This window comes from Fistularia commersonii, chromosome 7 (assembly GCF_037954325.1).
Source record: "Fistularia commersonii isolate RoL2024-O1a breed Wild chromosome 7, RoL_Fcom_v1.0, whole genome shotgun sequence".
Taxonomy (NCBI): domain Eukaryota; kingdom Metazoa; phylum Chordata; class Actinopteri; order Syngnathiformes; family Fistulariidae; genus Fistularia; species Fistularia commersonii.
In genome coordinates, this window is record NC_141290.1 from 5,207,982 (window position 1) to 5,222,500 (window position 14,519).

At 40.3% G+C, this 14,519-nt stretch overlaps 1 protein-coding gene across 2 annotated transcripts in view; it reads right to left on the bottom strand.

Moving 5' to 3' along the window:
- Positions 1–287: 287 nt before the first annotated feature.
- cttnbp2 (cortactin binding protein 2) overlaps positions 288–14,519 on the bottom strand; it is a 52,223-nt gene continuing 37,991 nt past the window's right edge. The window contains exons 8-23 of one of the 2 annotated variants that reach the window (XM_086149286.1): positions 12,969–13,169; positions 11,954–12,071; positions 10,743–11,027; positions 9,256–9,351; positions 9,050–9,129; positions 8,192–8,278; positions 7,410–7,509; positions 6,992–7,153; positions 6,285–6,457; positions 5,288–5,466; positions 4,981–5,213; positions 3,944–4,120; positions 3,809–3,860; positions 3,383–3,482; positions 2,488–2,616; positions 288–1,775 (exon numbers count right to left, since the gene is read on the bottom strand). In XM_086149286.1, the coding sequence (XP_086005412.1) occupies positions 1,413–1,775; positions 2,488–2,616; positions 3,383–3,482; positions 3,809–3,860; positions 3,944–4,120; positions 4,981–5,213; positions 5,288–5,466; positions 6,285–6,457; positions 6,992–7,153; positions 7,410–7,509; positions 8,192–8,278; positions 9,050–9,129; positions 9,256–9,351; positions 10,743–11,027; positions 11,954–12,071; positions 12,969–13,169 (2,535 nt within the window). In that variant the 3' untranslated portion in view covers positions 288–1,412. Of the gene's footprint in view, positions 1,776–2,487; positions 2,617–3,382; positions 3,483–3,808; positions 3,861–3,943; positions 4,121–4,980; positions 5,214–5,287; positions 5,470–6,284; positions 6,458–6,991; positions 7,154–7,409; positions 7,510–8,191; positions 8,279–9,049; positions 9,130–9,255; positions 9,352–10,742; positions 11,028–11,953; positions 12,072–12,968; positions 13,170–14,519 lie in introns of both variants that reach the window. The other variant, XM_086149285.1, reaches the window with a different exon arrangement.

Consider the following 14,519-nt stretch of genomic DNA (forward strand, 5'->3'; position numbering starts at 1 on the left):
CGCTGTCCCGTCTCCAATTTGTTTGTTTGAACTCACATTCATAAATATATATATATGTGTGTGTGTATATATATGTATATATGAACATAGTAAACAGAAAAGAAACCCCTTGAAATGAAAACAAACACAGTGATTGATTGACAGGCGAGAGGGGGGCGGGGCTCCAGACGGGCGTGTAGTTTTAAAATATTTATTATGGCTTGCAGTCGACGGACGTCCTCTAAGGTAGTTATTTATTGCCACACGAACGCCGTCACTTTGAAACAAACTTTTACAAACAATATGTACACCTTGTTTTTGTATTTTAATTTTGTTTTTTTCCCAGACATTTTTTTACATTTTATCTATTTTTAAATTTTTTTAACGCCGTCACTGTACAAAGCGTGGTAGCACATACACCGATCTATAGAGCATCTCCACGTACTGCTTCTTATTTACAAATAATATTTGGTAAAACCCTGATTAACTATCAACAGTATTTCTTTAAACCAACCTTTTTTTAAGATAAAACACTTGAATATCTCAAAATACTTATTAGCAAAAAAAAAAAAAAAAAAAAAAAAAATTAACTTGTGTGTTTTATTTATTTTCCATGCTGGCATGATGGTAGTTTCAAATGAATGAATGAAGTTCGACTCTTGCGAAAATGAAGTCGTTGCTGAATGAGGAAAAAGTATCAAGTTAAAACAAATATATCCTCTGATTAAATAATTTCTGTGTAAAAGGATGAATATCTTTGAAACAGGACTTTAATTAATAATCGATTAATACGATATCACATCCATGACATCTTTACATCTCCAAATTGATTCATCCTTTCGTCAATCACATTTCAATAAAAAATAAATCTAATATCCAAATAATGTCCTAGTACTTTCTAAATAAATTATAACTCCTATTTGGATTTTTTTGTTTAATACCTCATGAAATTAAAAACGTTCATCGATATACCGTTATACTTTGTGGCCTCCAAACTCACCGCCGGCCTTTACAACCCAGCCCCCCCCAAAATACACTTAAAAAGGTACTAAGTACTCTCCTTGGTACTCTCGCAGATATTCCTCTGTGACTTTGCAGTACTGCGGGTACTGCACTTCCATGGTGGGGGGTGGGATACTTTAATATTCTGAATACTTCTCTGGCGTGGGTCTACACATTGGAAGTAACTCTTTTTCCTTCAACCCCCCCCACACACACCCCAGGTACCCCCAGGTACTTCAAAAGTACTTCAAATACTCCTAGAGAGAATAAAATTATGGTCCCCAAGTACACAACTGTAGTACAGCGTAACAAGTACGGATAACAAGTACAAATACCGCAAGTCAAAGGTCATCAAGTACCTAGTCTGTACAAGGTGGAGGGGGAGGGTGGGGGGTCACAGCCAGGTCAAAGGTCGGAGGGGGGGGCGGGGTCTACTTGTTGTTGTTGTGTTCGTGCGCGTCTCTGTGGAGGATCCACACGTCTTCGTGCGATTGGCCATTGTTGTTCATGTTGCCGCCAGGCGCCATCTTGGATTTGCCGCCGGCCCTGCCGCTGCGGCGGCGGCCGGGCGGCGTCTGGTTTCGGCCGCCGCCACCATTGTTGTTGTTGTTATCGTGGTGGTTGCTGCTGCCGGAGGTGACGGAGGCCCGTGAAGGCGGATGCTGCTGCTGCTGCTGCTGCTGCTGCTGCTGCTGCTGCCCCCTGCTGCTCGGGACAGGGAGCTGCGATTTAGTGCGAGGAGCCAGGCGAGCCCCGGGGAGGGCCGAGCCTCGGGACGCCTGTCGGAGGGGCGCCTGCGAGGGGGCGGAGAGCCGGGATGAGGGCTCAATCTCAAATTCAACAGTTTGATTCAATCTGTCATTTTTTTCTGTCATCATTTAAAAACTTTTTTCAAGTGTTCTAAGTGTAATTGTTTTTAGTTTTATACATTCTTAATTTTCACATTTTTTTCTTTTAATCTTTATCAGTTTTATCTCTTTATTCGGGTGATATAGATTTCCAAATGTTTTCACGAATTAGTTTGAGATCAGTAATAAAATTAAACCTTTTATTTTGTCTCAAAATTATTTCTTTCAACATTTTCAAATCTTTTTTAGCTCATTAACCTTTTTTCTTCAAATTGATGAATAGATTTTTGGAAGGTGATTTTTCGCTTTTAATCTCAAATTCATGATAGTCCAGAGTAATCCAGAGAAACCCGCTTTTAATATCAGATAGAATTTTCCTCACATGATTAACATGTAAATCTGTGATTGTCCTAGATTAGCCTCAACAAATAATAAAAAACAAAAAAAAAGATAAATCACAATAAAAACTGTATTAATCTTCACTTTCATATTGTGATGGTGATTGACACATTTTGTTTACAAAGATTACAATGACATCATAATATTAATATAATAATTATTCAGCATTAATTAGTTAGTTAATTCTGATTGATTAATTACATAATCAAGAAGATAAAATAAAACAAGATCAACGAAAAATAAGGAAATGCTTGGATACCGTCTGCGCTCGCTGCTGAGCTGCCGCCTCACGCTCGGCGCCGCCAAGGGGCGGGGCTTGGCCGTGAGGGGGCGGGGCCACAGCAGAGGGGCCAGAGAACAGGATCATGTCATCTTTGGTCCGGGAGATCTGAGGAGGAGGAGATGGCTATGACTGGCGCACAAAATCCACGGTGTTTTTTGTCCCGCCCGCCTGTTTCCATGGAAACGCACACCCTGCCACCAACTTTCTCCATAAAATTGAAGCGTGTAACTTTAAGTGACTCATGAATTCAAACAAGGTTGATTCAAAGATGCTCTTTGCAGAATTTTGAGTATGTAAAATAAATTCTTTATATTGACAAATGATCTTGCAGAATTTTGCAACAGATGTCAGATCATAAGTATTAGTGAGTTTATATTTACTGTAAGATTTATTGTAACTTTAGTTCAGAATCAAAAGTACTATCTTTGTTATATTTCTTTATGAAGTATAAATTACTTTCTTGATTGATTTCTCAGGTACCCCTGGCTGAATATGATGTATTTTTGGAGGTACTTTCTTTACATATAATCTGCATTATATATATATATATATATATATATGTATGTATATAAGATTTGCATTTTATTACATACTTAATTTTATATTTGAAGTAAATATTCTAAATTGGAGATACTACTCAGTGTATTCAGGTACTTGAAGTATTTCCCTCATAGATCAGTAACCCCATCCCTGTTTGATCACAGTAAATTTCTCCTGTCCGAATTAAAATAAATCTGGGGTGCCTTCTGGTAGACAATCTGGAAACTGCAGGGGAGTAAAGCTTTGTTTAAGTAACGACCTCAGCGCTTCAGTGTGTGTGTGTGTGTGTGTGTGTGTGTGTGAGTGAGTGTGTGTGTGGGGGGGGGGCTACCTTCCTGATGTCTGGCTCAGACTTGCTGGAGCACATGGTCTGAAGTTCTCGGATCAGGTCAGTCTCATCGTCAGAGAAAAGAGACAGACCTGCGGCTTCCCTGGGAACACACACACACACACACACACACACACACACACACAAAATAAATATAACTGTCTGTTTTTTTATGCAAATAAAGTGCTTTTTGAATGAATGAATGAATAATGAAATTCTCGCTTCACCAGGTGATTCATGATTGATTTGATTTTCCACGAGAAAATATTCCATGAGAAAATCAACAAAAAAAAAAAAAAAACAAAGTTGAAACTTTTTTTTTTTTTTAAATACGGTAATAAATGAAACTGTTTTGTTTTTTCAAAATCATTGGACATAATTGGATTCATCTATATTACATATAAAAAAGACCGTGTTTTGTCCACCCACCTGTGGATGTTGCCGTTGGCAACGAGGCTGACGTCAGAGCCGGACAGCGAACCTGGAACCAGAGATCAATGTCTCAGACGGACACCGTTTCCCTCAATGTCAGAGGGGGCTCGGTCACGGGGCGGCCGACCTCACCTTCCCTGAAGGAGCCGCTGCCGCCGCAGCTCCAGCTGGAGGCGGAGCTTCCCTTCTGGCGGGGGCTGGTGTTGGAGCGCCTCAGCTTGGCGCCGTCGCGGCCCTTCCTCCCCCCTCCGCTCCCCCTGCAGGAGCCCAGGGGCGTCAGGGGGAAGCCCCCGCCCCACAGCTGGATTTCTGAAGAATTACAATAATTATTAAAAAAGAAAAAAATTACAATTAATTCCATAGTTAATTAATCGTACAGTTAACTAATCAATACATTTCAAAATCCAAACTAATTTGCTCAAGTTTCAAGTTATTTTTAACAACATTTTAACAGGAAATTAGTGTGGAAAAGTGTAAATTAAACATATTTAAAAGATATTTCAACATATATCAATAATTTATATGAAATGATTTCGTCAAACACCGCACGGTGGGCAGTGGTTGGCGCTTCGGCCTCGCAGCACAAAGGACCCCTGCTTCCATCCCTACAAGGGGATCTTTCTGTGTGGAGTTTGCATGTTGTGCTTGTGTCTGCGTGGGTTTCCTCCCACAGTCAAAAAACATTTAGGAGGTTAATTGGAAAAAAATTGGGCAAAAAAAACAATCCTCTGGTCCAATGACAGCTGGGATAGACTCCAGCATCTTCAGCAAACCTTAGTGCAGGATGAGCGGCAGAAGATGGATGGATGGATACATATTTCATCATACATGTGAAAAAAGTCCCATATATGATATGAACGATTTGGAATTTATGGAAAAAAAAACACCCAGAAAAATTAACATTACCAGCAATGAAACTGCTCAACAATAAAATAGATATCTTTTTGATATTCTGCAAAATATACCCCAAAAATTAAAAATCTAACTGAATAAAAGCTGAAATAAAAAATGCTCAATAATTAAATCTAGTGAGATGTTCAGCAAAATTTCCAAAGAAATTAAAAATCTAAAAATCAACAATGAACAAAACTTTTAATTCAAAACACTCTTCAATTAAATGAAGTTGATAATAGTTTTGATAATATCGAGGTCACTTCCTGTATTCTTACCGTGGCGGGGCAGCGGGCATCCCAGCAGCACTGCCTTGTTCACCAGGATGCTGAGGGCGGCCTTCATCACCGCCTGTTGCCCGGCACTCAGCCCGCAGTTGCTAAGAGACGGTCGCTGCGACGACGGCGAGGAGGAGGAGGAGGAGGAAGAGGAGCGCTTAGCTGTCACCCGGGCAACGATGGCTTCCTCCACGCGGGGGACGACCACCGCGTTCCAGAGCCGAGCGAGCCACCTGGGGAGCAGAGGGTTAGCGATGGCTGCCGCCGGGATGGCGAGGACGGCGGCGGCTGCTGACGCTTCAGTCACCTGACCACGGCCTGGGTGCTGGGCGGGGCCACGGGGCAGGACAGGAAGTGTCGGGGCCCCAGCAGGGCCTCGTGGGTCCCCAGGCGGGACAGGCAGGCGTTCAGCTGCTTCCACACCTGTTCCACCCACGACAGCGAGCGCTCCATCGGGCCTTGTGCCGACCAGCTGTTCAGCGCCCCCTGCTGGAGGACAGGGCCGTTGACAACATTGTAGATTTTAGCTTAAAACAGTCCTTTAAATATCATTTTCAGTTAAGAATGCTCTCTATTAATTGTAATTTTTACTGGACATTTTTTTCATTTTTATTTATCTTCTACTTTAATATTCTCATGCATTTTGTGCTGTTTTATTGGTGATTTTGAATTTTGTTTTTTGGTAAATTTTTCATGGATTTTGTCGAACTTGATAACAAACGTTTTGGATTTTTAAAATCTATGAAAACATTAAAGAGGCTATTTATTAACTTATTTTGCAAAGTGATTGCAATGTGATTTGGCCAATTTCTCATGTTCCTAATTTTTTTAATTTATGAAAAATAAGCTGGCTTTTTTTCAACCGAGTCAAACAACAGGATTTTAAACAATGTTTTAATATGTATAAATAAATTGCATTTTTATTATCAACATTTCAATAAAGACAGATAATCACACAGACATTAAAATGTAAGTTATTTAAAAATAATTTGTGTTAAATCTCATTGTTCAAAAATACAATTCTCACATTTTGATAGGATCAAGATTTTTTAAGCTTGTTTCGTTTTTACATTTTCTACATTTTGAGGGATTTCAAGCTAATTTTGTTCCTTTAGATGGAGAGGGTTGATTTGCTGTGGCGACCCCTAAAGGGAAAAGCCGAAAGGAGAAGAAAATGAGGAAGAAGTTAAAAGAAATAAAATGAAAATGGAAGTTGGAAAAAAGGGGGCGGAGCCCTTCAGGTTCAAAAGTTTATCTGATTGGTTGACAGTAACTCACACACACTCACACTCACACACACAAACCTTGTGTAGTAGTTTCCTGCGGAGGTGGCGTCCTAGCAGGCCGTGCAGCGGCTCCTGGTCCCAGCGCAGCGTCACCCAGCGGAAGTGCTGCTGGAGGCGGAGCTCCGAGCCCTGGAGGCGGGGCTTAGAGAGCGTGGCGATCAGGAAGTTCCCCTGACAGAAGTGGTGCGGACCTGGGGGGGCGGCAGGTGCGGGATCATTTTAAGATATTCATCCATTCATTCATGATTCACTCATCCATTCATTATTCATACATAGCTCCATCCATCCGTTTCTTGTAGAAATGTATTCACTTTTAATGTTTTTTTTTGTTAAATATATATACATATATATTTTAATACCTTTTCTCATCAGTGTTGATTTACAAAAACAATTTTCAATTTTGAATCAAATCAAATTTAATTATTTTTCTAAAACTTTTTGCATTTTAATCAAAGTTTTACATAAAAATTTTCAGAAATTTTGAATTTCTTTACCTCAAAGTCTATCAGATATTACAATTTTTCTTATTGGATTTTACAAACAAATATTCCAGATTTCTTTTTAACTCTTCCAGGATGTTATTCAAAATATTTCAAATTTTATTTTTGATTTTTCAAACTTTTTCTCAATTTCCTGATAAAAATAACACTAAAATTCCTCAAATTGATTTTTATTTTCCTGATATTGTTTTCTGATTTAGTTGAATTGTTTTGTGGGGTCTGTACCCGAGCTGAGGAGGAGGGGGGCTGCTGCCCCCCGGTTGTCCAGACTGTGACACAGGTCTCCCAGCAGCCCTGTCAGGGACGTGGCCTTCTCCAGCCCCTCCAGTAGAACCACCACGCAGCGTTTTTCCTGCCCCCCCGGCCCCCCCGAAGGCACCAGGAAGCCTGCAAAGGGGGGCAAGGAAGGGGTCACCAGACAGGAAGACATCACCTCCTGGCTTCTCCAGAAGAAAAGTCAGTTGTGAGGATGTAAGTGGCGCCCCCCGGTGGTCGTAGCCGGAAACACACGTTATGCGCTTTTGATTCGGCAGTTCCCATGACGACGACTCGGGGGGAAAAAAAAATTAAGTGACAGGTCTGTCAAGATATTTGGACGATCTGCACGTGTGTTAGTGTGTGTGTGTGTGTGTGTGTGTCTCACCGCAGCTGATGAAGGCCTCCAGCAGCTGCTCCTTGGTCAGGCCCTCGTCCACCTCCACCCTCACCACGTCACAGACGAGCCCCTCCGCCTCCTGCTTGGACTGGCGGTGACAAGAGATGGGCGCCGGTTGCCATGGAAACTGTGTAAGGGCTGTTTTTTTGCTTAGTTTTTTTAAATTCCTTTTTCTTCTTCTTCTTCTATCTGTCAACATCACGTCGGGAGAGACTAGACAGAATCTCTGGAGGGCATTTTCCTGCTTCCACCTGCTGCTAATATGCTAGCATGCTAAAACTTCAGGACTAAGACTTAAGTCTTCTTTCTCAATATTTTGTATGCATTCATTCATAAAAAAACAAACAATTTCTCGTTGTTTGCTAGTTCATTGTATATTGTCACATATTTCATAACCTCTCCCTTTCAGTCTGTCCTCTTTGTAGTCCTCGGCAGGTGTTTTAGATCATTTCTGAAATTGCTGTTTATGTTTCTTTAAACATAACACAATTCCTTCCAGATTTATTTTGACTTGCAGGGACTTCCTTTTATTTAATGTAAGTCATTTATATTTAATTTAAGTCATTAATATTTAATTTGTATTAACTAACTATTTCAATTCACTTGTGATTGGCCCGCGCATCTCTAGGCAGTTCATTTCAACTGAAGTGCATTATTTAATGATTTATTTATTCTCCTAAACTTTAAGGGGCTGTCTGTTTATGAATGTGTAATAACCATTTGGAGGACATCATGTCAGAGGCGGCACGTGTCCCGTTCCCTCCTCCCACCTTGACGAAGCGAGCGATGACGGCGGCGACCTGCTCTTGACAGCCGCCCTCCAGCCCGTGGAAGATCAGGTTCCCGTACTGCTCCACCTGCCAACCGGGAGGTACAGTGTGATCGACGTTCCATGGACATGTCACCACCGTGATGTTAATGCTATTTAAATGTTATTGACTTGTCTTTAACGTAGATCATCAACAATTGCAACTGTTTCTGCCTGGGTCACTTTCTTAATAATGTATAACCATTCTCCCAACAGCAGGAAAGTGTATTTTTTATTTAATAGTTTTCTTCTTTTCTTCTTAATTCCATGACTTGTTTTAATAATAATATATAATAATAACAAAAAGAATAAGTTTCAATACTTGATAAATATAGTTTTCGGGGTATTTTGTGGCAAAAAACAGTTTAGTGATGAATTATCTTCATTTGATATTTATGAAATATTTAAATTAAATATTCATTAATTTTTTTTGCCTTTTTTATCACATATATATGTGAATAGGAATGTCTAAAATCATATTAATCTTATCCTTCAAGTGTTTTTGAGAAAGACACTGAACTCCTGAACTGCTCCCCTGGCACTGGTGTACGGTAGCCTGCTGCTCATGGTTCATCAATGATGTATTAACTGCAGAGAACGAATTTCCCCACGAGGGATTAATAATGGATAAATTATTATTATTATTATTATTATTATGTTTTCCTTCCAGGATGAAGTTATCCCTGCTGGCCAGCAGGAGGCGCTGTTACTGCTGCAAATTCACCTCTCCTTCAATCTGACCCCACCCTCCGGCTATCACTGTTTCTTACTCATCTATCAGTGTGAGTGTGTGTGTGTGTGTGTGTGAGTGTGTGTGTACCAGGCGGACGTAGTTGTGCAGCAGTGGCAGCGGGAAGAGAGACTCCCACGCCAACTCGTCGAGGCTGGACTCGGACAAACCTGCAGAGGTGAGACGGAGGGTTTTTGAGTCACCTTCAAGTCATGATTTCACCGCCGACTCAGTGACTCATCAGGAAACTGACAGAGTCGGATCAAGTCCATTGATCGAGTTTGATCGAGTCTTACCTCGCAGGCGGACAGTGATTCTCTGGCTGTGCGGTTTCCTTAGCAGATCCCAGGGGGAGACGGGCAGATCCTGACCCGGAGAACACTCAGTGTCTCCTGAGGACACACACACACACACACACACACACACACACAATCAAAAAACAATTTCTGATTCAATCAATTAATACCAAATTTAAAGTTCAATCAATATTCGATCACCTAAACATTCAATGATAGTCTCACTAGAGATTTTTTGTTAGATTATGAGGTGATTTTTCACAATAATGGCAAAAATAAAACATTATATTTCAGGGTATTTTAAGAGGAAGAAGAAATGCACAACTGAAGAAGAAAAACACGATAACACAACAGCAGTGAAATTTGACAACTGCATTTAACCCAGAATGTTCGATTCCAAGGACGGCCGCTCCAACCCGCTCAGCCACGTCGCCCTAAGGGGGATTTTAAGGTTTTGAGGTGATTTAAGGGATTTTCAAGGTGACTTTCAAAATAAATGTATTTTAGTTTTTTGGCATTTTCAAAAGGATTCTTGAAGACGATTGTTAGGGAATTTCAAGGTGACCTAAGAGATTATCAAGGGAATTTAAAACAGATTTTTCAGGTGATTCCTGGCTCTTTTGGATTCCTTGCCGGTCACTGCTTTTTTTTTGAAACTTCACATGCGATTTTAAGGGAAAGCTGTTGATTTTAAGGCCACATCCTCGGTTTACTGATCGATACTGTGCAGGCGATCAGGCGTCCGCAGGTGAAAATATTGCTCATGATTGCTATTAAAAAATAAGTGTGAAAGACGAGAGGACAAAAACCGAGGGGGGAAGAGTGCAACCAAGCCACACTAAAGAGTGTGAGTGTGAGTGTGTGTGTGTGTGTGTGTGTGTGTGTTTGATCCTGACAGTGTCTCCAAAATGGGCCTATTTCTCTGCTCCCCTGAACCCAACCCCCCCAAATCTTCTCCTGCCACCACCTCATGTATTATGCGTCGGGGCTTTGGTGCCTTCTTTCATCATCCCGCACACACACACACCCACATACACACACAAGCGCACCCATACACACACACACACACACAGGCGAGACAGTGAGCATGTTGGGACACAGCAAGGGAGAAATGGAATTATAGGCCTTGAAGACGTTTATCTGCTTTTTACCAGTCTGGATACACACACACACACACACACACACACTGTAACTTTAACTCCGCGTCAGTCTTGACAGTTGAAAAGCAAACACACACCGGGGATACTTGATCAGCAGAAATTCAGGAGCAGCGACATGCACACACACATCACGTTCCAGCCATTAATAATTCAGCTGCAAAGCGTGTGTGTTGTGCTGTACAGTTTGTGCGTGTCATCTTGTTCAAAGAGTTGACAGGAATTACTAGTGATAAAGAAACACACACACACACTTGCGCTTCCCTCCGGTTTGCAACAGGAAAGGGTTCAGAGATGGCGGCCAAATTGGCGAGCCTCGGATGGACTCACCGAGGAGGATGGAGGCGACGCTCGCGGCGCCGAGGCCCAGCGGGGGGCGACGCGACGCATCCCCGTCCGAGCTGGTGTCCCCGCAGACGAGGCGGAGGTAGGAGGCGAAGGCGTGGAGGATGGCGGCGCTCAGCTGAGGCCACCTCGTCGCCCGGTCCACCGACACCCGGCCCAGAACCGTCGTGCCGCCGCCGTCGCCCCAGGGCTCGTCCTCGGGGGTCTCCAGGGGGCACATGGAACCGCCGGCGCCGGAGGACTGCAGGCGGACCGGGACCCGGTACTGGTCTGGGGACAGAAAGACGGGAGAACCTCCTTCAGAACTGGACTTTTGCCCCCCCCACCCCTTTACACTGGATTCAGAGGTGGGCTGATTTGAAAAACCATTTAAATGTAAATAATACAAAGATTCTAACACTGATAATTATTTTGAGAGATTTTCTAAATGTCTCAATGGAAAAATGCTTTTCTATGCTTTTGATTTTGATAGAATTTATAACTGCATTAATTCAATACAGTCTAATGATGTATGCATTCAGCTTTCACTTATCATTTCATGTGAGTAATTTATTATTTCATATTATGTATTTATCATTTTACATTCTGTTTATTATTCTATAATATTTATTAATCATTCATGTTACTGTATATTTTTCATTTGTTATCTTGTATAATTTTTCATGATCTCATTCAATATTTTATGAATTATTCCTTAATTCATTTAATGCATTTATCATTTTCTATTCTATGTATTATTCTGTATTATTGATTATTTCATGACATATATTGATTATTCATTTATCACGGTATGTGTTGCATTTTTATCCATTACTTTCGATATTTTATACTATGATCTTATTCTTCATTTTTTTACGAGTCATTATTTACTTATCTGACATTTTTCCACTTATGATAAAACATTGTTTTTTATTATTCTATTTTATCTTATTTATTTAGCTGTACTTTTTCCAGCTACGTTGCGCTTAGCACTACTGTCACTTTAAAAACAAATCAAAAGAAAATTGCACACTTACCATAACTACCTCAGCATAACTCGTCGTTGTTTCCTGTGACAAATAGTCAATTTTTTGTACTTTTGCACAGTTGGTCTTCCAGTTCCGCTATTTCAATGCTCCATGTATGTGAACGTAACGGGAATCTTTGACTTTGACTCGTACTTATCTCTCTGACTCAAGCTTAGGCTTAACACTGACCCAGGTTCTCCAGCAGGTCCTTGCAGTCGTCCGTCGCCACGTCGTGGATGGTGCGGTTGCACTTGTCCCGCCTCTCGATGTCCTGCTCGCCGTGGCTGCACAGCACCTCCAGGCAGTCCTGCAGATGCACATGAGTCAATGAAAAAAAGGAAGAAATCCTAAAAGCAAACAGATACATATGTATATGAATAAATAAAGAAAAATGGGAATTTTTCATGAAAAAGAAGTTAGGAATAAATTGCGTAAAAATTGAGAAATTTAGTAAGGGAAAAATTCCATGGGGATCAATTTTAAAATATAAGGATTAAAAAAAACAACTCAAATCTTTAACTCAGTTAACTCTGACTTAACTCCACCATTAACTATCAACCCCCATCCCACCTGTTACTTCAGGTCATTTCCAAGTGAGTGGCCAAACTACGGCCCGCGGGCCGATTTTGGCCCTCACCAGTTTCCAGTGCAGCCCGCGAGCTCTTTTACTACGAATATCAGCAAAATTTTATCTTAGTCAATATTCATTATGCACTTTATTCTCATCATTAAAATATTATTTTCTTTGGTATTTCAACATTGTCGATTCAAAATGAATTCATTTAAAGTAAAAAAAATAATGTTTTTTTAATTTTAATGGTATGGTATAAAGCGAAAGTTTCGATTATTGCGGCGCGCTGTCTTAATATACGATCTCCAAGCGGCCCACGGATAAAAATGTTTACTCACCTCTGCTCTATAATAACAGAGAAACACAGTGTAATAAACACTCATTGGTGGTGGCTTCCTTGTAAATATCAGGGAAATAAAAAAAAAAAAAAAAAGAATGAAATTTTTTTTTTTTATTCATTCACATAAAAATAAAACTTCTGAAAAGCAATTGATTTTGAAATATAGGGTAAAAAATTGCAATGAATGAATGAATGAATGCCTCCTACATGAGCTAAATATTCTGTAATGTAGTTAACTTTGGATTAATCGACTCCATGATTAACTACCCGCTCCCTGGGACCCTCCGCCTCACCTTGAGGCCGAGCGCAGCCGCCACATGTGCTGCTGTCCACCCATCCACGTTGGCCTGGTTCAGCAGGGCAGTGGGCACAGCCAGGGCCCCACCGGGGTCCAGGGTGGCCGCTGGGTCACCCCCGGCAGGGTGGCAGAGGAGGAGGCGCAGCGCGTGCACGTGTCCAGAGCGCACGGCGGCATGGAGGGCGGTGCAGCCGTCCTGCAAGGGGGGGGGGGGGTTATAAGAAAACACGCAAGACAGTTACAAGCCCCTAGTGGTTCTCCAGGGTACTGCATGGATAAATAAACAAATAAATATACAATATTTTTGCAATAAAATCAAACCAACTAAAACGAAGACTGAAAAAAAGTGAAATATAAGGTTTATAATATTAAAATCAAATTACAACTAGACTGAAATCAATAATAAAAATTAAATGATGAAAAAAAATAACGTGAGATAAAATAACAAAAACAAAATGAAAACAGACAAAATGAAATAAATTTAAATTAAATCAAATTTAATCTGAAATAAATCTAAATTTTGTTCAAAATAAGATAAAATATCTGTGGCGGTTCTCAGGCATCCAGGTCATGGTTAATTCTTGTCAAGAATCTTGTAGCAACTGGAAATAAATTTACATTCAATTACGATTACAAATAATCTGAAATTAAATAAAATGCAAAATGCAAAAAAAAAAAAAAATCAAACAATATTTTGAGAAAAAGGAAAATACATTTTGAAAATAACATGGTCTCAAAGGGGAACATAATCAAGAAACAATGAAAAAATGGCTGAATTTCATGAGAAAGCATCAATATAACAGCTTTAAGATATTGAAATACAATCTGGACTATTAGCATTTCATTGAAATCACCATGTTATCATGGTAGACGTTTTCAGGATATATCTCTTTTATATTTTATTTATTCTTATCTTATTTTCCCAACTTTCTGTTGACAAGGTCCGGTCGTCATGGAAATTTTATTCATTTGTATTTCCATACCTTTAAAATATATTTCTATATATTTGCATATAGATCATATAAATGAGAGCGGCACACCCCCACGACCCACTTACCGTGTGAAATCATTACATTTCCCGGAGGCTGGAAATAACCTTTTCGAGGGAGGGGGTGCAGACTAAATGTAGGACAACGTGTGGAAATAAATATAGGGTCGTGCTGAGTACGACCGAGGCCAAAGAGGGTGGTGGGTGGGGTGGGCTATTCAACCTAGTTGCCTTAAAGTCAGTTGATAACTGCCTAAAAATCAACATTAGACCCCTTTATAATCCTCCCAAATCAGCCAATGATCACCTGAAATGAATCTTATATCCTCTTAAAAAAAAAAAAAAATCAGCAAATGATCACCTTGAAAATTAGTAAATAATCACTTCATCATCAACCAATTATTAACTTATCTGCAAATACTCACTTAAAAATGTACCTCAAGCCCCCTAAATCAGCAAATGATCACTGAAAATTCGGCAAATAATCACTGTATCATCAGACAATAGTAAACTTTTCATTTGCAAATAATTAACTTAACATTCACCATTGATAACAAT